This window comes from Piliocolobus tephrosceles, chromosome 15 (assembly GCF_002776525.5).
Source record: "Piliocolobus tephrosceles isolate RC106 chromosome 15, ASM277652v3, whole genome shotgun sequence".
Lineage (NCBI taxonomy): Eukaryota > Metazoa > Chordata > Mammalia > Primates > Cercopithecidae > Piliocolobus > Piliocolobus tephrosceles.
In genome coordinates, this window is record NC_045448.1 from 75654589 (window position 1) to 75679190 (window position 24602).

The window sequence follows — 24602 nt, forward strand, 5'->3', positions numbered from 1 at the left end:
TCTGATACTAACTGTGTTGGATAGTCTATGTTCTCAGAATTCTCTCTTTCAGTGCCTTTGCAGTTGTTGGCACTACAAGTCTGTTAGCAGCTGCTTATTGTTCTTTTGATGGAGCTGCTGGGGGTGAGGTGGCACAGGGGACAAGGCAACCCAAAGTGTATGAAGCAGATTGCCAGGGCTCTCAGGGATTATCACTGATGTTTCAAAGCCTGCCACAAGTTTTCTGACATGTGTTTTCAAACACAGGGGGCTGGATCAAAGCTTGGGTGGTAGTTGTGGAGGTACATGGCTCAGATCCCTCTTTGAGGAAGAATGGCAGGGCAGTTGGCGGACAGCCTCCAGCTGCAGGGCTTCGGCATCCGCCATGGTGTTCAAACACAGAGCACTTTCCCCAGAGAGCCCCAGCCAGTGGCTGAGCATGGCAGGGCATCAGGCCCGGCCATTTCTGCTAACATGCAGTGTCTCTCTGGACAATCTTTGCATGTGTTGGGCTGGGAGCTGCACCACAGTCTAAAGCTCTTCCTAACTACCTCTTTTTTCCTGGGTGTCAGATTGGCATGGTGGTCTGAAGGCTGTCCCTGAGTACCTCTGCTGTCTTTCCCCATTGTCTTTCTCAGATGTTATTCCCCCCAACCTCCTGTCCTATGAAAACTCTTGTGCTTATAACTCTATTGTCGTGTCTGCATCCTGACACAGCTCTCTTCATAGGCAACATCACTGTCATTTCACATAATCCCACCTCCCTTCTCAGATCTCAACCTGAGAACAGTTCCCACATCTTCCCAACCCATTTCATCACAGAGGTAAGAGTTTGCTGAACATTGATTCCATCCTTCTAGCTACGCAAGTTATTAGGGTTCCTAGTACCATCCCATTTAGCATCCTATAGGATGTTTAGGACCCCTAGAGAAGAGACAGAGGCATGAGAGAGTGAAACACATACTTTATTTCTGTATAGATATTCTTTCCAGGAGCCCAGGCTTGAAAACGTGGAAACCTCAGGAATGGCCCCTCTCCACTTATACTCTTCTCCCCACAAATTAGGCCAATGGGGTCAGCTCCTGAGTTCCCTTTCCCCAGGATTCCACTCTGTCCTTATCTCTTAGTATTCTCCTGGGGCATAAGGAGGAGAAGGACTCTTGTTCTCTAGCTTCTCCCATAAAGGCTCCCCACTCCCCTCCTCAATTAGTGTGGTCTAGGAACTGTGAGTTCATGATATACATCAGGGCTCCTCCCTGAGAAAGCATGAGGAGGAGGAGGAGGAGGAAGAGATCAGCACAATACAAATATCACAGTGACAGCAACGAGATCTCACATTTTGGAAGTCACATAACAAAGATGGTTCCTTGATATTTCATATTCTATTACTACTTGACATTACACCAAGGAAACACACTTAGATAAACACAGGGTGACGCATTTCTAGAATAAGAATGTGACCCATGCACAGTACAAATCATGGTGCTTCTCACATGTGGGAGATGATGACATTTTTGTGTTAGTGGACATTGGAGACTGGGTCAGAGGAAGGCTTGCTGGCACTCTGCAAGCAGACGCTTTGCCATATTGGAAAATGCCCAGGACCACGCAACATTCCCTTTTACTATGCACAGAGATGATGCTGTTCAACCTTATTCCTTTAGGTCCCCTGGAATGACTGACAGCTCCCTTTGTAAGTACCCCAGAGAACTCTCATTCCAGAGGCTCTCCAAAGATCCCAGTCTTTGGCTTGACTGCCCATGTTGAGCGTGGGTTTTTAGAACGCTGTGGAGAATCTGTCCTCTCAGATGCCTCCATGACTGCTGGGCAGCTTGGACTCACCAGGACTGGTGAGTTAGTTAGTGGTGGCCAATAAGGTGGGCTCCTCAAGAGCTGCAGGGGCTGTGTGTCCCCAGCTCAGGGCAAAGTCCAGAGCAGGCGCTCAGTTAATCCTCGTTGAGCTCAACTCCAACCTTCTCTTCCATAGATGGGATGTCCCCAACTTCTTGACACCGTCTTCTTAGGTGCTTCTCATAATCACTTTAGCTCTTTACTTCCTTCCAAAGTGAGTAATCCATGCACAGCAAGGGTCTCTTGGAAGTATGACTAATGCTTAGGGCACTAACTTTTGTTGCTGCTAAATTTTGTCTTTCATTTACATATCTGCAATGATCTGGCTTCACTTAGTTTATTTAATACTTTCTACGCTGCTTTGGAGAATGTGCTTCTCGCGGTTTTCTGGCTTATACTATTGTTTCTTCCCCCAGGCCTGCGGATGCCCTGGTAGAATTAGAGCCATCAGGACTGGCAAAGGCTGTAAACAGTGCATTGTTCTCCCCTTAATGCTATGGATGTGGCACATGTGCACCCATTATGTAAACTACCAGGAAGACATTCATGGATGTTACATGAAGCTTCTGCTTCCAGCCATATCTGGACAAAACACAGATCTGGGAGACAGAAAAAGAAAACTGCGTGCTCATCTTCTGGAAACTCTAAATCCGAATTGGGATTCAAAACATTCAGTTCATGGCTCTTGGAAGACTGTCCTTTAGGGTTGATGAGTCATTCTATCTTGTAGAGACAGGAAGCTGGCAAAGCCATGGGGCAGGGAGGAGACATTCAGAGAGTCTGAACGGAAGATGCAAGATGCTCTCTTCCCAGAAGTGCAGCTGCAAAGTGCAGCCTTCTTGCTTGTCGCACATATGAGCATGATGCGAGTGTAAAATTAAGAATCAAAGTTAGGGCCCCCACCCTAAAATACCCAAAAGGTCAAAGCAGGAAGCCCGTGTTTGTCTTCTCTGACAGTGTTCTGCAGCTGTGAAATTCAACCTGCTAAAACTGGATGGATGTAGGCTTTGGCATGAAGTCCTCTGCTCTGTCAAAAGCCAAAACTTTCCAGGAGAAGGAATGTAGTCAGGATTTTAAGACAAATCGGAGAATGTCTGAGATGATAGTTACAGATGGCCTTAGCAGTTGCTACATCTCCAGGAACTGGGTATTATTTATGAAACTCACTGCTCCTATTTTATTCTTTTTTTTTTTTTGTAAAACAAACAAAAAAACCCCCATACAACCTTGAACCATATGGTGTTAAGATTCAAAGGAACAGTTAGATGATCTAACTCAGCCCCCATGTTTATAAGTAGGAAAAGAGGGTCAGCTACACATTAAATGTAGTGCAAGTCTACCAATTCCTGGTCTGTAAGAGACATTAGCAGGTATCAGTGGACATATTCTGCTTGCGTCGGCTGCTCAGGACAGTCACTGGGGACATAATGTGGAAGCTCGAGGTTCTCAATCTCATGATGTGTAAATGCACTGAAATACTGAGATGCCAAAACATATGTTTCTTTTCACAGATGCTTAGAAGACAGGGCTAAATTTTTCATTTAGATGTTATGTGGCGCCTTCTTTTGTTCATCCTATCAAGTGTAGGCTGGGGTGATGGGAGCCTCCAGCTGCAGGAGGCTAATGTGAAATAACTTTATTGAAGTAACACAGGGCTCCAGGAAAATAAGTCTTCTGGGTCTGCAGCTGTGCTGCAGAATTCATCCTGAAATGAGCACTCGCATGCAGCCAAAGTCACTTCCAGAATCATGGAATGAATGGGCTTTTGGGAAAAGCTGGTCCAACCTTTTATTTTACAGGCTCAGCAGAGTTCAATGACTTGGTTTGAGTCACACAGCATGAGGGTGGCAAAGATAGGGAAGAATTGAGATTTTTTTGACTTGAGGCTGAAACGTTTTCCCTAAGCCATATTGACCCTTTTTGCAAGCCCCAATGTGAGGGTGTTTCTGATGGTTCCAGATGAAGGGCATTTCCATGCATGAAGGGAGGCAGGACAAAGGCAGTGGGGGCTGCACCTGCCAAAGGCCCTGTGGCCTAGGAGACCACATTGGAGGAGAAGCTGAAGCTCTCTGTCATGGTTTTGGAGTCGCTTCGTGAAGAGCAGTTGGAGGTCAGGTCCAGGGATGAAGGTGTGGCCTTGGGGCCATCCTCTGGCTCCTCCTCATGGGCCCCCACCACTGTGGAGATGGTGGTCTCCAGGCGGCTGACTTTGTAAACACTGCCCTGGGTCTGGAGATAGCGGGTGGATTTCATTTCCAGCCCCTCATAGTCGCCGGCGCTGATGAAGGGGCAGCACCGGAAGGCATGCTTGAAGCCCAGACGGAACCTGGAGAGTGAGCAGATGAAGAGGTGATCCTTTGGGATGGCCTGCTCAGAGGGCTGCCCACCATTGCATCAGCTTGTTAACACATGGACATACCCAAGCGTGATTCTGTTATTGTTTTTAAAATTAACTCACAGCTGGAGATGCTGAGGCCAAAAAGGCTTAACGGTCAGTCAACAAGGTCAAATCCAAGACTAGAAAAAAATCCGTTACTGGAACAATCTCTATGTGAAATATGTCTTTACTGGGGGTGGCCCTGAACTATGCTGTCTCCCCTCACATGGAGTCAGCAGACTTTGGGTCAATTCTACATCAACCAAACGCATTCACTAAGTGTTTACTATGTGCACAGCACTGTGCTAGTTACTGGGTGGTAAAAACACATATCAAGATTCAGTCCTTCCCCTCAAGTAGCCCATTGACTGAAGGAGGACTCTCTGCCAATCATGTTCCTCCAGTGTGCCTCAGTTTCTCCGGTTGTTAAATAGGAAGAATTAACCTTTACTTAAAGGTATGCTGCTAGATTTAACCTAAAAAGAAAGTGCAGGTGGCTCATGAAACTCTTAGAAATAAGGGTGAAACTGTGAGTTAGACTAACAAGGACCCTTTGGACAAGTTGAAGAGAAGGTCTTTCCCCAAATTCCTAGTACCTGAGTGTCTAATTCACAGAAGGCACCTTACAGGCTGAGGACTGATGGATATAAAGATGGTAACAAGCATTTTATTCTTCTCCTTCCTCTCCCGCCTTCTTCCCCACCCAGAGGCTGGTAGTGCTCTGGATGACAGACTGTGCTACAGCCATTGTGTGTCCCAGACTGCTTTTGGGAGCCCTCTGCACCCCATGGTGAATTCCCTACCGCTGACCACCATTCCTGATGGGCTCTGCCTTCTGTTACTTCTCTGACGTTGGCTTCTGCTGCAGGATGGCTCTCCCCACCCCATTTGACTAAGTGAGGGCAGGAATCAGGTTTCTGGGGTCACAACTTCTTTTTGCCTTACCTTGTCCTGCTGGAACTGCTGGAAGAAAGTGGGTAAAGCTTCTCAGATCATAAGATGGAATGGGAAGAAGACAGTGAGAGATCAGAGAAGGCAAATGTGCTCTGTGAGGGGATGGAATTCTCTTTCTGCATGCATAGCCCACTGTGTACTGGATCCACAGAGCAGAGTGAACAAACTCACACGCCACGGCCTGGAGCTGGGATCCAGCTTGCAGATCTACCTTACAATGCATTAACCACAGAAGTTTTTAATTCCCCCACTAGTTGCCAGTATTTATAAATCAGAAGAGTTTGGACAATAATATGGATTTCTGGTTCCCCTTGGAAAAGAAAAAAAGAAAATCAGTCCACTCTGGGCTTCCATTCCTGGATGGTGATAATCAGCCAGGCTGAGTTGTGTGATGACAACTTAGCTGCAGTCCCCGCTTGTCCCTCTTGTCTCACAGCTGGGTTTACTCATTTAGGATGAGGTAGATGGTCTTGTGGCCCCTGGAGAGCTCATGGGGTTGGGATCCTCACCTGTCATTGAGGCAGCAGTAGATGATGGGGTTGTACATAGTGGAGCTCATGGCCAACCACATGATGGCCAGGTAGACCTGCTGGATAAACTTCTTCAGGTAGAGATCCGGGTTGATGTAGGGCAGGAGGAAGAAGATGTGGAAGGGCAGCCAGCAGATGGCGAAGGTGCACACCACGACGATCATCATTTTGACCACCTGGCAAGAGGGTGAGACAGGTGAGACCACCAGCACATCCCCCTCTCTCATGGCTGCTTCCTTTTTCCTCCCATGCCCTCACTGTGCACAGTATAAGATAAAGCGGAAAGTATTTAAAAGAAGCCCCTTCAGGGAGGAGAAAGGATCCTTACTACTTGGTGCTACAGGACTTTGGTTATGTCAGCTGTTCTCAAAGTGTGGTCCCAGAACCGGCATCATCACCATCCCCTGGGAACTTATTAGAAATGCAAATACTTGGACCCTATTTCAGACTTACTGAATCAGAAACTCTGGGGATAGGAACCCAAATTCTGAGTGTGACAAACCTTTCAGATTCTTCTGATGCATGCTCACCTTTGGGGACTACTGTGTTACATTATTCTTCATGACTGGAGGAGCCCAGGGAGACAAATTAATGAGCAAACGTGAAAGGTTATTCAGGAGGGAAAGGCCTGGGGCAGCAGGCTGGGTGGGTGGGCACAGCAGAAGGGGTGGGACAAGGGGAGACATAGTGAGCTAGGGCAAGCTGCTTGGTTTGGAGACTGAGGGGTAGGGAAGGAGAAGGGAAAAGATTTGACTAGCTGCAGTCAGGGAGTGCCAGCTGTTTAAAAGCGATTTAAAAAAAGGTTTTGTGAATACTGGATACTATGATCTGAATGTTTGTGTCGCTTCAAATTTATATGTTGAAATCCTAACCCCTAAGGTGATGGCATTAGCAGGTGGCCTTTGGGAACCAATTAGGTCTTCAAGTCAGAGCCCTCATCAATTAAATTAGTGCCCTTATAAAATAGGACTGAGAGAGACCCCTCTCCCCTTCCACCATCTGAGGACATAGAAAGTGCCATCCATGAACCAGAAAGCAGGTCCTCCTGAAATACCAAATCTGTCTGTGCTTTGATCTTGGGCCTTCCAGCCACTAGAGCTGTGAGAAATCAATTTCTATTGTTTATAAGCTCCCAGTCAAAGGCATTTTGTTATAGCAGCCCAAATGGACTAAGACACCAGGCGATGTAACCCCTTCCCAAGACATCTTTAGCAAAGAACTCTACAGCATTCATATAATGCTATGCAGAGAAATACCAACAGAGAATACTATGCAAAGAAGTACCAAAGAATAAAAAAAGGAATGAGAAAGCTCTTTATATTACTGATTTTCAAAGATCTTGTCAATTTTAAGTGAAACAAGTGAGAACAGCGTGTATTTACTATTTATGTAAAAAAGAAGAGAAAATAATATATATTTACTTGCTTATAAATGCCAATATCTAGAAGGGTTAAGAAACAAATAACAATGGTTACCATTGTATGCATATCTGTGTGTGTCCATGTGTGCATGTGTGTGCAAGCTTGGGACCTGGGTAGATGGCAGATCTAGAAGGGAGAGAGGCTTCCCATGATAAGAATTAATTTTTTTTTTTTTTTTTTTTTTGAGACGGAGTCCCGCTCTGTCGCCCAGGCTGGAGTGCAGTGGCCGGATCTCGGCTCACTGCAAGCTCCACCTCCCGGGTTCCCGCCATTCTCCTGCCTCAGCCTCCCGAGTAGCTGGGACTACAGGCACCCGCCACCTCGCCTGGCTAGTTTTTTTGTGTTTTTTTGGAGAGAGAAGGTTTCACCATGTTAGCCAGTATGGACTCGATCTCCTGACCTTGTGATCCCTCCCAAAGTGCTGGGATTACAGGCTTGAGCCACCGCACCTGGCCAAGAATTAAATTTTTTAAAATATTTCATTTTGAACTAATTGAAGGCCCTCAAGAAGTTGCAAAAGTAGTGCAAAGCAATTCCGGGTACTCTTCAACTAGCCTCCTGCAATGATATCATGTTACATAACCATCCCACATTATCAAAACCAGGACACTGACCATTCATCAAACTACTGACCATATTTGGGTTTCGCCAGTTTTTACATGCACTCTTTTTTTGGTGTATAGATTTAGGAAATTTCATCACAGGTATAGATGAGAACACAAGCACAGTCAGGATACAGAGCTGCTCCATCACTGCAAAGAAACTCACTCATGCTCTTGCTTTGTAGGCCACTCCTCCCAAGCCCCCCCAAACACTGACTCCTGGCAACCCCTGATCCATTCTTCATCACTATAATTTTGTTCCTTTGAATGCTTTTTGATGTTTGAACCATGTGAAGGTATTATCTTGTCAAACTTTAAATAAATAATAAAAAGAGGACCAAATCACTCTTTGCTGATTTTTTATTTAAGTGTGTGTGTTTTAATAGATCAATAGGTTGCAATTACTCTTAAAGAGCAAGCGAGGTGGCTCATGCCTATCCAGCCAGATCTGGGTTCCAAAGACACTGATCACGAGGTCAGGAGATCGAGACCATCCTGGCTAACACGGTGAAACCCCGTCTCTACTAAAAACTACAAAAAAAACTAGCCGGGCGAGGTGGCGGCGCCTGTAGTCCCAGCTACCCGGGAGGCTGAGGCAGGAGAATGGCGTGAACCCGGGAGGCGGAGCTTGCAGTGAGCTGAGATCCGGCCACTGCACTCCAGCCTGGGCGACAGAGCGAGACTCCGTCTCAAAAAAAAAAAAGAAAGATTCCTCTCCTCTCTGTTGTTCCCCAGACCTAGGGATATCTTGTGCTTGCTGCTTCTGGGGCTCACAAGTGTACCGTCCCTTCTTGACAGCCTGTTGTCTGTGCCAGGGTGGGTTGGTTCTGCCTGTCCTCTGCTCACCTTGCGCTTGGCAGAGACTTGCTCATGGTAGCGGTCAGAGGAGTCCCCGGGGATCTCACTGGCCCATAGTGTGATTCCCACTACGGTGTATGCATAGCCAATCACCAGCAGGGGGAGGAAGTAGATCAGCACAGTTACACAGATGTGGTACCTACAGCAAGGTAAACAGGAAAGGTCAGTGTAAGATACTTATTGTTTTAGTTTTTTTTTTGTTTGTTATTGTTATTGCAGGGGCAGTCAAGGCTTGGCAGCTACCTTTCTCAGCATTTGCCATTAATAAACTCGGGCTGTAAAGCACACTCCAGGGAGACTTGTCACCTGCATAGGGTGGATAGGTGATACTAATGAATACACTACAGAAAACAAATCTTTTCAATTTATGTTTTTCTTGTGAATTTTTTCCATAATGAATACTCCTGTTCAGATTGAAAAAAAAAAAAAAAGAAAACATTGGTGATAGGGCACTGAATCTGTTGTATATCCATGGCAATTTCAGTTGATGATCAGTTCAATATCATTTGCCCCCCCTGCAAAAAATGCAAACTCAGGCTACATTAATAGAACTACAGTCTCTAAATGAAGGAGGTAATTATACCACTCAATTCATGCCTGCCAGACTACACTTATGCTCAATTTAGTACAGGGTTGTACACCAACTAGTACATTCAGTTGAGAACTACCATGATGGCTGATAAGGTCCAGTTCATGCTATATGATAAGTGGATTTATCCGTATCAGAATAATTAGCTTGAATGAGAGAGATAAGACTAATCCTAGAACTAGGATTAGTGGGTGGGTGAAAGCCACATAGCATAAGCCATTTCTAAGCCTGGGCTTTAAGAATATATCTTTAGATAGAAGCTGCCTGGGTCCCTGAATTACCCCTCAGAGGACAGATGCCAACTGACTCACAGTTGACTGGGACATGAGCAAGAAATAAACCTTTGTGGTGTTCAGCCTCTGAGATGCTGAGGTTTGTTACAGCAGCACAGTTTATCCTTTTCTGTTAAAGGGAAGGCTTCTTTTAAGTAGAAGACTTAAAAAAGGTTTTTGAATTTTGGGAAAATGTATTTTTTCTCGGGGGTTGGGGGTCCTTGGTTTGTCTAGTTAGTTACAGCCCTTTTCTTAGATGTGAGTATAATGGAGATACTCAGAGTTTCTAATAATAATAATAATAATACTAGGAAGAACAGCTAATATTTGGGGGCACTTTAGGTCACTGTGCAAATAACAATGCTAATGATAGCATTAATAGCAAAAATGGTAGTTAAATTCGAGTGTTGATGAAAAGCACACAGCTAAGCATTTTACTAGCATTATCTTATTTAATCCTTAAGCAAATGATTGGGTAGGTACTATCAATCCCATTTTGTAGACGAGGAAACCAAATTTAGAATTTAATTAATTTTCCCAAATTCACAGCTGGTAAAGGGAGGTGCTGAGATTAGAATTCAGGTCTGTGATGTCAGAAAACCAGCTTCTTGTCAATGGAGAAAAGCCACACAATGATTTTTTTCTTCCACTCTGTTTACCATTCATGCTTATTTTATGCAATGATTTTCTTCCAATGAGGAACACCCACTTATTCACTCAATTTCTCCTTTGTAGATACTCTGTTTGCTTTTTTGTAAAGCCCCATAGTTTTTGCTACTTATTCAGTCCCTCTGCATATCAAATTTGCATTTGAAGATACTTGAAGAGTGCTTAAGTGACAAAGCACAGATTGCACCAAGCAGGGTGTGAGTGCATGTGTTCTGTGCAGACAGGCTGCTCCAGTCTCACCTGGCTTTCAAAGCCCTGTGAATTGTTACCTCCTGTGGGAGCCTCAGGGCTCTCCAGCCACCATGGCAGGGATTACATATTGTGTTTCCTAGCTGATCTCAGTCCCTCCTGGTTGGTGTAATGGCATTGCTTGGAAGCAAAATGTTTGGAGACTACAGGGGCAGGGAGGACCTGAAAACCTCCAAATTGCACTGACTTCTCCTACCTGAAAGAACAGCCCTGCCTCATGCAGACTAATCGTTTGTGACCAAAACATGTCAGCTGAGCTTTGCCGAGACATTGCTGCAGGGCACTGAGCAAGATTGGGTCGGAGTGTGATGGGAGGGACACTATGGTCAACTCGCTGATGCTCCTTACCCTGGACCAGTGGCCCTCAAACTCGAGTGGGCTTCAGAATCACCTGGAGAGCTTCTACAATCCCACAGGGCTGGGTCCCATCCACAGTTTCTGCCTCAGCAGGGCTGGGGTGGGCCTGAGAATGTGTATTTCTAACAAGTTCTCAAAAGATGCTGATGTTGCTGTTTGTGATTCAGACTTTGAGAAACATTGTCTTAGGCCAGTGGTTCTCAACCCCAAATGCACAAGAGAATCACCAGGAAAACTTTTAAAATGATCAGTGCCCAAAGGTATTTATTCAACTGGCTTGTGGGTGGGAGCAGGAAATTACATTTTAGAAACTGCCCCCAAGTTATTCTAATAGACAGCTAGCACCGAGAACTCTTTCAGACCCTAGGTATGCAAGCCTATTGGGACTCCATTGTTGTCCGTGATTTAATGACTTTATTAAAGTGTGTATTAACTGTGTTTTCTGGTTCTGTATCTGAGGCTTTGGCATCTGGGTCCCTGCAGTTCAGGGAGGGACTGACTCTTTCAGGCAGAGCTAATTCTTTGAGAAAACAAACAACTTTCCACTTGGATGCCTTTCATACGCAAACTAACCGAAACACAGCCCATACTTCCACTTGCTTGCTTTCTTGGGCTCTTACAACGTAGGACACTATTTTCCTGCCCTAATCACCCAAAGGCAGGCGTCGGACAACTAGGGGCAGCTCCTACACCCCTGAGCCTGCTGAAGTCATTCAAACCAGCCAATCTTAAACCTGTTTACCTGGCCTTGCCTGCTCCTTCCTGAGAAAACCCCAATAAAGGCTTTCCTGTGTGGCTTGGCTTGGTGTGGGGCCATGGTCCTTTAGCTTGGGAACTGTGAGTAATAAAGTGTCTTTCAGTGGCAAACATGTCCTGATCTGTTGGCCGCACCGTAGCTGAATACAAAATACAATCTGCTCTTTCCCTTTGTGAAATCACAGATCAGATCATTATGAACATGCAAAGATAAATACATAAACATAATTTATCAGTCTTTTAAAAATCCTTCCCTTTTTAAAGAAGCAACAGTAATTGTTATTTATTTGAAAACAACAAAAAATATGGGCTTAATTTCAGCTAAAAGGTGTTACAGTCAGGAGCATTGGTTTTTCCATGTTCCAATAGGGATAATTAAATACAGCATAGAAATAGGATCCAGCAATTCTATTTTTAGGTATAGACACCAAAAATTGAAAGCCGGGACTCAAACAGATATTATTATCTTTTTATTTTTATTTTTATTTTTTTTTGAGACAGAGTCTCACTCTGTCGCCCAGGCTGGAGTGCAGTGGCCGGATCTCAGCTCACTGCAAGCTCCGCCTCCCGGGTTTACGCCATTCTCCTGCCTCAGCCTCCCGAGTAGCTGGGACTACAGGTGCCCGCCACCTTGCCCGGCTAGTTTTTTTTTGTATTTTTTTAGTAGAGACGGGGTTTCACCGTGTTAGCTTGAATCTGCACACAACACCATTCACTACAGCTAAAAGGTGGAAGCAACCCAAATGCCCACCAATAGATGAATGGACAAACAAAACGTGGCTTCTACATGCAATGGAATATCACTCAACCTTAAAAAAGAAGGACATGATGACATGTGTGACAACATGGATGAAGCCTGCAAACATTCTGCTAACTGAATAAGCGAGACACAAAAGGAAAAGCATTGCCAGGTTCCATTTATATGATCTATATAGCATAGGCAAACTCATGGAGACAGAAAGTAGATGAGAGGTTTACCAGCATTTGGAAGGAGGAGATGGGAACTATTGTCTAATGGGTACAGAATCTGTTTGAGACAAAGATGTGGATGATTTTGTTTAGGGGTGGGTGGCTAGAAAATTTAAGCTGTTACAGAAAGGTTGAAATAAAGAAATAGCTCTGGAAATGGATAGTAGTGATGGTTGTACAACCTCGTGAATTTACTTAATGTCACTGAATTGTACACTATAAAATGGCAAATTTTGTTATGCACATTTTATCACAATAAAATTTAGTAACAAATTGTGTAAGAAAAATTGAGCTAAGCTGGCATTCTAGGTTTCCAGATTCGCAGTCTTTTGCTCCCCCCAGGCACTTGACAACTATACCCTTCCCGTGCCACATCCTCACTGAAAAATAAAAGGCAGATTTGATTCTTGGATGAGATAAAAGGTTAAACATCCTTCTAAATATTGCTCAGATAAACCCCATTTACATAGAAATTACAAATGCTCACAGTGTCCAACTTATCAAAAATTATAAATGAATGTAGGTCAAATCAATGAAATTCCATTATTAATAAATATAAAATTCAATACATTTTTTTACCTTGATGTCTTTTTAGAAAAGTATATATATATATATTTTTTATCATATCTTGTAATTAACTGGAGATACGTCTATTTATATGTGTATATTTGTCAAAATCATTATTTTAGAGAGCTGATCAATAAGCCAGCACAATCTTATTTTGTTTGGCTCCATGCTTGTTTTGGTTTTCATTCTACTATTTTCTAGATTTCTGCCAGTTAGGATTTTATCAGCTCTCAGAATTAATATCTGCCTTGGGAGAAGTGATCTGGGGTTGAGGCTACACTATAAGTGAGCATAACAGCAACAGCAAGAGGCAGCAACAGAAGAGACTGGCTGGCCGCCACGTGGTGAGATACGTGCTGGGTTGTCATAGACATGAGAGAACCCAGCACAATGATTTTGATCATTAAATCCTGCTGATGGACTCACCAGAACTTTCAGAAGGAAGGCTCAAGCAACAACTTCATGCCTTTGTTCATCCCTGTAAGCAGTGAATGAGGCTTGACACATTTTACAGGATAAGCTTGCTGAATGCAGACCGTGTAGCCTCAAATCCTGCAGATCCCCTTGTCCTTAATGCCATAATATCTTGGTGCTCACTAATCTAGGTTTCCTTATGGAAAATGATCCTTAGAGCTGGGATCATTGTCAAAAGCAAGAATAGTTTCAGTTTCTGAAATAATCCTCAGGATTTGAAATCAAGGTTGATAGGTTTATTAAATAATAACTAGGTGTCATCATAGTGTACTTGGTGGAGACTCTGGGTGCCTTAAGGTAGGGGAAGAAGGCGGCCAAGAGGGCACAGCTCTGGGTTCTCCATCTTTATTCTAATGAGATAGCTCTGCTTTGCTGGGTTTATATATTGACTCTCTGTGGATGATATTGTTCAGGGGTGGGTGGGTAGAACATTTCAGCTGTTACAAAGAGGTCAAAGAGCACTGATAGAATCCCAACCCCGATCCAATGCATTACCATTCTTTGCAATATCCATACCACATAATCATCCAGAATCTTCTTGAATACCCCTTGTGACATGCTGCTCACTACTTCTAAAGCTGAGCTACATCAGTGACCCTTGGAAGCTTATTAGAGATTCAGACCCTCAGGCTCCACCCCGAGGGACAAAATCAGAATATGCATTTTAACAAGACTACCCAGTAATTTCTGTGTATGTTCAATTGGAAGCACACAGCTCTTGGTCTTGGTTACACATTGGAATTGCCTGGGGAGCCTTTAAAAATTCCAATGTGTAGATCCCACTCTAGAGCTTCTGATTTAATTGGCCTGCAGTGCAGCTTTGGGCTCCAGAGATCTAGAAGCTCCCTAGGTGATACCCCTGTGCAGCTGGGGCTGAGAATCACTGGCACTGAGACTTCTGATGCTGATAGTTGCGACTGATGCAGTTCCTCCTTAAACCCAGTGAATAACCTGTGGTCATGTAGCTTTCGCACTTTATCCTATGTCACAAGCAAACCTGAATCTGCAAACCTTCTGGGATGGTCCTGCAAATGCAAGGTGACCATGAATCTGCGGTTCCCCAGAGCCCCCTTTGCATTGAGGGCTTTTGAGGCCATCTCTCATTTGACACTAGCTGAGCAGCCTCGTTCCTCCTGCTCTTTCTCAAACATCCCTCAGGCTCTCTCTCCTTCTCACACCATGGTGCTAGATTCTTGACTTTTTACTTCCTGGAAAAAAAGTTGCAGGTCAATGTGGCTCCTTGACGGTAAAAGAAAGCAATACTCATGTATTTCTTGGTTGACTCACATCTGGATGCTACAGCCAAATTCCAAAGATCTTTGAAAGTTCTCTTGGAGGCAGGCAAAAATTGCAACTGGTTAATCGATAAATTCAGCAAAGATTTATTCAGCACCTATTCTATATCTAGTCCTGTGCTAGGGGCTGCGGCCACTGAGGAGAGTTCCAGTTGTTTTCTTCTTCTGGAGCTCACAGTCTGCAGGGGAGTAGTGCCAAAGAGTGTGTCATGGGAAGTGGCTGACAGTGGTTACCTCTTCAAGGGGAGTGGGGACATTGAGGAAGGGCATGAGTGAGCCTTTTTCAAATATAGATACAATGTAAAAATTAAAAATAAACCTAAATACAATGGTCCAGTGTTTTGTGCATGTGCGTAAGTGTATAATGCGTTGGTGAGATATTCAACCAAGCTGGTCAGGGAAGCTTCCTGGAGGAGGAATTGCATGGCTAAGCCCTGATATACAAGCAGGAGGTAGGCAGGTGAGGTGGGCACTATCGGGAGGGGAGGGAGAAAGTGCAAAGGCATGGGGAAGGAGCCTGGCATGAGGCGGGTACTAAGATGCCATTTGAACTGAACAGCACATGGCTGTGTGAGGAAGTGCCAGAAGACTTGGCTAGAAAGGAAGATGAAGCAAATCACAAAGGGCCTTTTATGATAGGCTGGAGAGTTGTGATTTATTCTGAAGTTGGTGGAAAACCATGAAGTGGTTTTAAACAGAGAATGAACACGGTCAGAGGCTTGTGCTCTGGCAGTAGTGGAGCAAGTGGATGGAGGTGGGAAAGCCTGGAGGCAGTGAGCCTTTGGGGTGCTCTGTGGACCTGGCAGGAAGTGGCGCTGGCCTAAGTGAGGGCTGTGGCAGGACGGATGGATGATAAGAGGGGAGAGATTCAGGAAGCACTGTGGCTTGCAGGAAGAGCTAGTGGACTTGGCTGTGGATGGCAGAATTTACCTGAATTTCTGGCCTGGGTGAATTGGGGAGTGAAGGTGACTGTCACTAGTGTGGGGACCCAGGGAAGAGGAACAGGTTTGTCGGGGGGAGTTGGTAGATTGTCTTTTGGACATGTTGACCTTGAGGGCCAGCAGTTACATGTCTGGATCTGGATTTGGGCTGGTATTAGATTTGGGAGTCCTCATGTGTCCAAAAACCATAAGAAGACAAGCGGATGCAAGATGGCTATGAGAAGAGAGGAGGTTCACATCCTGGGGGGTGGGGGCAACACCAGGGGAGAGGCTGGAGGGGAGAGGGAGGAGCAGGGGGACAGAGACTCCAGGGGCAGGTAGAGCCTGACTTCGTGAGGGTGGGAACTTGATCTCTGTTTTTGGACATCAGAGACCCAGGGCAAATTCAATTTTAGTGGCATCGTCAGAGAAAGTGATGATGGACCAGGTGAGTCAAGTGGGAAGTGAGGAAGTGGAGGCAGTAGGTGTAGACTCCATTCTTAACACACTTGGCCATGAAAAGGAGGGGAGAGAGCAGTCGTTAAATGGGGCCAAGGGCCAAAGGAAGCTGTCGGTGTGTCTGGTTGAAAGGATAGGGGATATGAAGCCCTCTGTCCCTTTCTGACACATCACCCAGTCTACCCTGGGTTATAGCGACACGAGTACATGTCCCATCTTTCTGCTCTTCAGAGACAGGCCAGGACAAGGCCTCCATCAACTGCATCCAGACACAAGCCCTGAGCAGGAATGTCCCAGAGTCACCCTGTCTCGCAATGGGGTGAGCCATCAAGGCAGATGCTCAAGCGCACATATTTAATTCATGGAAGAACTGGCGTCACAGGATCCCCATGCTCAAACACGGCTGCCTCCTGGTGGAGTCAATTCCCCTGGGGCAGCTCCTCAGTGGGAAGGCCACACTGACACCTACCCATGAACAAGATAGGGAACGAAGCAAATTCTTACTGCACTCTCTGCTCAAATTGCACAAATCAGAATTTCGTTGTGTTGTTCTCCAGTTTACTTTTTATATATGACTATTTCATCTGCTTGATTAGATTAAATATTCCTTATAGGCAGAGCTCATGTGGTGCTCCTCTATTTTCATCACAAAATCGGCACCAAGGAAATACTTCATAGAAAAATATCATCTTGGGTTTCAAAAAACATTAGAATTCTCACCATACTTGTCCCCCTCATCCAACAAGAAGCCCTCTTGACAGCATCCTCGGCAGAAATTGGCCCAGCATCTGCTTGAATGAGAGTGCCTGAGCTTTTCTTACCTATTTCTTCTTTAATAGATAGGTTTCTCACCACAAGTACTATATACTTATTGTCGATTTGAAAATACAGTCATTGAAAAAAACTTCAAAGGTTTTTCTAATCATGACACCTAGAAATAAATTCTGAGAAAATGGATTGATACCTTCCTATATCTTCCTGATATCTTCCTACACACACTCATATTTGTACACACATAAGCACACTGTTAGATTACTTTAAAAAAACACTATGTCACAATCATCTTTTTATGTCAATAAATATTTCTATAACAAACTTTTTAATAGCTGCGATAATGTTCTATTGCATGGAGGTACCGTAGTTATTTAGCTAGTCTTCTATTTCTTCTATTTGGTACATTTGAGTTATTTACAATATTCTAATACTTAAGTGATACTTAATATATTCAAATATGTGTTGTTGCTCCCATTTTTATTTCCCAAGATTAAAGTCACTAGAACTAGGTTAAAGGGTTTTTAAAAGGTTTGATACATACAGTCAATTTCCAGAAAATATGTGCCAATCTGTACCAGTTTATGAGATTACCCTTTCATTTGCACAGTTGCACTGGGTATTATCAAGTATCATAGTGTTTGCCAACATGATAGGTCACACATGGTCCTCTACTTTAATTATAATTCTTAACTCATTGTAAATTAAAATTTTATAATTGTATTAGTCTGTTTTCATGCTGCAGATAAAGACATACCTGAGACTGGGCAATTTCCGAAAGAAAGAGTTTTATTAGACTTACAGTTCCATGTGGCTGGGGAGGCCTCAAAATCACGGCAGCAGGTGAAAGGCACATCTCACACGGTGGCAGACAAGAGAAAAACTTGTGCAGGGAAACTCCTCTTTTTAAAATGATCAGATCTCATGAGACTTATTCACTATCACAAGAACAGCATGGGAAAGACCTGCTCCCATGATTCAATTACCTCCCGCTGGGTCCTTTTCACAACACATGGGAATTCAAGATGAGATTTGGATGGAGACACAGCCAAACCATGTCAATAATTATGCTTTTTCATCATTTTCATTTCTTTTTTTGTGAACTGACTGCTTGTATAATTTACCCAATTGTATATTGGGGTGTTCATATTGTCTTTCCTAATTTGGAAAGAACTCTTTATGGCTTCTATCATATTATACTTAGAAGGACCTTCTCCATTCCAAAATCACGAAAACATTTACTGATATTTATTTATTTTCATTATAACTATTCAGCCCATGAAGGATTTATTTTGTGGTGAGTACTATGAGAAGAAACTCCAAATATTTTTTTCTCCAACATCATTTACACCTTTCCCAGGACCACTTATTGGATACTCTATCCTTTTCCTGATGATTTGAATTTGCACTTGGACCACATACCATTCACTATATTCTTGGCTCTGTTTCTGGGTTTTTGTTCTGTTTCCTTCATCTATCCCTCCTTACTGGTGTCAGCTCTGCACCATCTCAATTTTTATGACTTTGTAATACATCCTTTATCTATGGCAGTACAAATCTCCTCTTATTTCTGGGATAGAAACCGACCTGGATTACTCTGTTCTGAACTCAGATCACGTAGGACTTGAATTGTTGAACAAATGAATACTTAATAGTGGCTGCACCATTAGAATGTCCTGAATTTTACTTAGTCTTTAAAATAAAATTGCTTCAGACCTGCACGTTTCTTTTTTTTTTTTTTTTTTGAGACGGAGTCTCGCTCTGTCGCCCGGGCTGGAGTGCAGTGGCCGGATCTCAGCTCACTGCAAGCTCCGCCTCCCGGGTTTACGCCATTCTCCTGCCTCAGCCTCCCGAGTAGCTGGGACTACAGGCGCCTGCCACCTCACCCGGCTAGTTTTTTGTATTTTTTATTTTATTTTTGAGACGGAGTCTCGCTCTGTCGCCCAGGCTGGAGTGCAGTGGCCGGATCTCAGCTCACTGCAAACTCTGCCTCCCGGGTTTACGCCATTCTCCTGCCTCAGCCTCCCGAGTAGCTGGGACTACAGGTGCCCGCCACTTCGCCCGGCTAGTTTTTTGTATTTTTTTAGTAGAGACGGGGTTTCACCGTGTTAGCCAGGATGGTCTCGATCTCCTGACCTCGTGATCTGCCCGTCTCGGCCTCCCAAAGTGCTGGGATTACAGGCTTGAGCCACCGCGCCCGGCCAGACCTGCACGTTTCTTATGAAGAAGGTTAGGGAATGGTCTCAGTTATTCACAGCCAGGTTGTCAGCTTCTCAGAAGAGATCAGGTTGTAAATCCACTGGCCCCTCCCAGCATGACATGCATGATGAAGTGTAGTGGTGAATGCTGTTGGTCTGCCTTGGACCTCATGGCCGCATTACAGATTCTTTCTTGGGCAGTCTTAGGCAAAAAAAAAAAAAAAAAAAAAAAAAATGGTTCTAAAAGGGTGTGTTGCCAAGAATGGCTCAAGAGTCTGGGAACGCTCTAACGAGAGGTACAGAAACACAGACTCACGCAGGAAGAAGCTGAGCTCCCTCACCCACACTCCTCCTCACTCCAGTCTGCTTAGGGAGAGGAGGGAGGGCAGTAATGGTGTTTGAGGAGGCAAGTGGCTGATAGTCCTGCCTGAAATTTCAGCTGGGTGGATATGTTAAGAAAAACAAACAGAAGTTGAATTCTAAAGCTTCTGCAGGCTTTGAATTGCTGAGAGAGAACAAGTTAGATGGTCTTCGGGTTGGCTGGGGACCTTATTGTATTTTGGAATAGGAAAAAATAGGCCAGAAGCCTAATTTAGGGGGAGTGAAAATGCTAAATTGATCTCTGTGGGAAAAAATATAAAGAGTACAAGTAACAAGAAAAAGGGAGAAAGATTCCATATTAAGCATGACAGAAAGAGGGGCGAGAAAGAGCATGGGTGCACCTGAGCCCCATGGTTGGAAGAGGGACTTGCAAAAGGACACAGCCAGCAAGACATTTCCTGCAGGGATGGCTGCTCAGTGCATCGATCTGAGTGCGGACTCAAGAAAACACAATTTTGTACTAGGCTGTAATTTCCCGATTCCACTCCTCAAATCTTTAGTAAAATATGCCTCATTCAAAAATTCCATGGTAGTGGGACTTTGAGAAAAAAACGGAGAGTGACTGTTTCCCAGAGTGGAGTCAAGTGGGCAGGCCAGAGCTGGTGGCAACCACAAAGCTCATAGTGGTAAGTTAAGGTGCTTACTTAGGGTGGGGAAGGGGATGTGGTGGAGAGGGAGACCCTGCCTCAGGCAGCAGGGACACAGAAAGGGACCTCCTGAATCTGTATTATGCTCCCTGGTCAGCCTTCCCAGCCTGGCAAGATGGTATCAGTCAACTGAAGATTCCTGGAATCTCTTGAGTATGTACTGCAAGTCCCCCAGCCCCAGATACAGAAATGTGAGGCAGGTAACTGCCACCAGGTGGCGCCAATCTGCAGCCGGCACCTGGACCAACCAGTATTCATTTAAGTGACCGGCATTTCAGTAACCTAGCAAAGGTGAGCGGCATTTCAGTAACCTAGCAAGAAAGCAGCATGCATTTTATAAGGTCGAATTCATTACACGCCACCCAGTGCCCACCTCCCAACCCCTACATTCCTTACCATGTCATGGTGCAGTTTTCCAGTATGTGGGGTGTTTTGTTTTAAACCACTGTAGCATGAGTTTTGCAAATTCCCTTGGACTATTGCAACTGTATTGAGGACAAGACTGCATTTTATATATGACATTTGCTCTGAGTATCAGTGGGTACTGATACATATTTTGCTGATATAATCCACCCGCTTTCAAACCCTTTTAACTCTATCGTGTTGTGCTCTGCTTAAGGTTGAGTTAGCTGACTGTCTCGTCGCTGCAGTGGAGGGCTTTTTGCTGGGTGGGTAGGCAGGGACAGATCTGGGATGAACTTCTCTCGCTGCAGCAGCTGGAATGAAACACTGAGCTGGGGGTGGGGGTTGTGGGAGACAGATTGGATACACGCAGCACAAGTGAAGCTTGTGTTTTATCATTCTGTCAAGCACTCCAAATAAGCTTATTTTTGGTGGGACATTGTTTAGAAACTGCTTCAATTGGTGCCAACGGATATGAGTAAACATTTCTTGATATAGGTAAGTTACACCATAAATGTGCGTGTTGGTTGGTATTTTACGCTTCCTCTCATGTCTCTGGAGTTTGAAAAAGCACTTAAAATAATCAAAACACTTTAGTCCCAATAGCCTGTGACTAATAGCCATCCATGTCTCTAAGTCTGGACTAAGCGTCCAGACTCATAGCCCTCATGCTAAGTGCCCATTCTCTTTGCTGTGCCCTGAAAATATGTACTCTTCACAAGACAAATCTTAATACAGCCACTACTAACAATCGGCCAGGAACCTTTTCTTCTGAGGATACTATCAAGTGCAATACAATGTAAATAGCTATCGACTTGTAAAAGATGTAGAAATTTCATATTTTCTACCTGCAGTAGTTTCATTGTAAAGGTGTTTCTGGAGAGTGGATTCTACTTCATCTCATTACCTCTGGGACTTCAGGTAAAAGACAGATATTGCTAACCCCATTTTAAAAGGAAAAATTAAGCTATAGGGAAGGTAATTGCCTTGTTCAAGTCACTCAGGGTTGAAATGGGAATGGAAAACAGATCAGTCCTTGTCTAATTTCAACCTTGTGCATTTTTTTCTCTTTCTGCTCAGATGAGCTAAGAAGAAGAATGGATAAATGTCACTCAGAGCAGGGAAACCACAGTTTTTCAAGAATGAACAAATACATCGAGCACAAAAATTATCTGCAGCATTTTATAATGGCAGATAGTTTATTGAAAAATTGTGTAGCTTAAAAAAGCAGGCCCAGGATTGAAATTCATCTAGATGGGTGACTTGGAATGCGGCCAAGTCTTGGATTCCATTTTATGTCGGATTCATTCTTGTATTTCCACAGCCTGTTCCTGTCTTGAACCCTGAGCCCAGAGAGACTCTCGGTTGACTGAAATATGTGGGAAAGACAAACACCCTACTTTTTGTTTCTTAGCCAAAAGTTTCTCAGCATACACAATAGATCTTTATGCCATGGCCATGAGGCACATAGGCTGCCAGTCTACAGTTTCCATTAACAAATTGGGCAATGCAATTTATGCGTCTCCCAAGAAATCATGAAGGATACTACATTAATCAATTTGAAGTCTGTTGTGAATTGTATGTGAGAGGACAAACATTTTAATGTGGGAGTGTTGACAGATTTTTCTACCTCCCCAAGAGAATCTAATAATTTCTGGACTATCTGTTATGCAACCTTCTCCTTTTACAAAAAAAAAAAAAAAGGTCTTTATTGCTGGAAGAAAAGCTAAGCTAATTTTGCAATTGAGACAGAAAGTCTATGCAGATTGGATGAGGGAGAGGAGGTTTTGATTGGAGAGGGTCCGAGGGGAGCAGTGGGGGATTATGAGAGCAGGAGGTTAGCTAAGACAGGGATTTTTTTTTTTTTAAATAGGTATTGTGGTGGACAATTGTTTGGGGCACTTTTTAATGGAATTTCTATTTTATCACTTTTGCTAATTAAGCCAGGCTTCCTCAACTTGACAGTTCTTAGATGCTGAATCATGCAGATTTAGGCTTTATAAAGGCTTCATATAGATTGTTAGCAAAGTCACCTGTTCAGGTTTGAGGCCAGCCCTGTGTTGAGGTAGCATCTTCAGTTATGGGCCAGGAACATGGGAGACGAGGCTGCATAGTTGCCGCTAGGCCTTTTGGGTTCAGCCACCCAATTGTTCATGAACCCTCTATTTTGTACTAGGTGCTAAGGGTTTAATGGTGAAAAGAAACGACATGGTCCCTGCCTTTGAGATGCTTAATGTATAGTGGGGAAGACAGATAATAAACAGATGTATCAGCAAATAAACATAAAATCATAAATGTGCTAATTGAATAGAGGAACCAAACAAGGGGAGTGGTAGAGAGCACCAGGGGTGTCCACACAAAGGACTCTGATAAGGTAATGTTTAACAGAGACCTGAAGGTCAAAGCAGTGATGTGAAGGGTGCAGTGGTGGGTGCCCCATGCAGAGACAAGAGTAGGCACAGAGGCCCTAAAGTCCAAATGAACTGGGCACATTGGAGAAGCCAATAGAATGCCTCTGTGGCTTGAGTGGAGGGGTTAAGAGGTGAGGGCCCTGAGATGTGGTGGGGGCCACAGCCTCTAGGATCCTATAGGCCATGCTGTCAGGAGCTGGGCCTGCAAATTGCCAAGTTAAGTCACTGAAGGGGTTAGGCAGGGTGGGATATGATCTGGCTTTGATTTGATATGCAAGCCTGGGCCCCGGTGAGAGGCTGCACTTCCATCTGGGCAAGATGTGATGGAGACTGGGACTGGAAGGCTGTATCAGTCAGGGTTCCCTGCAGAAACAGAGCCAATAGAAGATATCTATGTCTATGTCTCTAAGTAGCTATTTATCTATCTATTGAGATTTATTTATTTTAAGAAATTGGCTTACACAATTGTGGGGGTTGGCAAGTTTAACATTTGCAAGGCAGGCTGGCAGGCTGGGAACTCAGGTAAAAGTTGATGTGGTCCTGAGGCAGAATTCCTTTCTTTCTGGAAAATCTCAGCATTTGCCCTTAAAGCCTTCAATTGATTGCATGAGGATCCCTCACATTATGGAGGGTAAGCTGCCTTATTAAAAGCCAACTCATCATAAATGTTAATCGCATCTACAAATACCTTCACAGCAACATATAAACTAGTGTTTAACAAGTAACCTTGCCAAGGTGATGTGTAAAATTAACCATCATAAGGGCACGGCTGGATGGAAAGAGCTGGGAAAATTCAGGGCATGATTTGGAAGCATTCCAGTAACAGTAATAATAACTACCATTACCACCACCATAAACATATTAGTAGCTGACTCTGATACAGTGTTTCCCATACGGCAGGCTCTCTTTTAAATGTTTTACATATATAACCTCATTCAGTTCTCCCAACAGCAATCTCTGTTTTACAGATAGTAAAACTCAGGTACAAAAATTGCAAAGTGCTTACAGACTGCACTTAGCATAACTCAGGACACCATTCACAGAGACTATTGGGTAAATAGCACCCCCTTGAATTGTGCAATCCAGTTGACCCTGAGAGACAGTTTAAGTAACTGGCCCAAGAATTCTCCATTGTAGAGATTAGCATTGTTAAGGGTGGAAAGAATTTTAAAACTATATGGGAAAGAATGCCATCAGTATGGTATACATACTTTTTAAAAATTATATATACATAATATGGTTTGGCTGTGTCCCCACCCAAATCTCATTTTGAATTGTAGCTCCCATAATTCCCACTTGTCATGGGAGGTACCTGGTGGGAGGTAATCAAATCATGGGGGTGAGCCTTTCCTGTGCTGTTCTCATGAAAGTGAATAAGTCTCACAAGATGTGATGGTTTTATAAAGGGGAGTTCTTTCTCCTGCACCAACTCTCTTGTCTGCCGCCATGTAAGATGTGCCTTTGCTCCTCCTTTGCCTTCTGCCATGATTGTGAGGACTCCCCAGCCACATGGAACTGTAAGTCCATTAAACATCTTTACTCTATAAATTACCCAGTCTCAGGTATGTCTTTATTAGCAGCATGAGAACAGACTAATACAGTATATATATAAATATATATATATTTATTAATATAGTGAGTTTT

The 24602-nt window shown here is 43.9% G+C and overlaps 1 protein-coding gene across 1 annotated transcript in view; it reads right to left on the reverse strand.

Annotated features, from left to right (window-relative positions):
- Positions 1-928: 928 nt before the first annotated feature.
- The window catches only part of TACR1 (tachykinin receptor 1), a 149363-nt gene continuing 125689 nt past the window's right edge, over positions 929-24602 (reverse strand). Inside the window, exons 3-5 of the mRNA XM_023188021.2 lie at positions 8561-8711; positions 5671-5867; positions 929-4156 (exon numbers count right to left, since the gene is read on the reverse strand). Coding sequence (XP_023043789.1) covers positions 3865-4156; positions 5671-5867; positions 8561-8711 — 640 coding nt within the window. The 3' untranslated portion in view covers positions 929-3864. The remainder of the gene's footprint in view (positions 4157-5670; positions 5868-8560; positions 8712-24602) is intronic.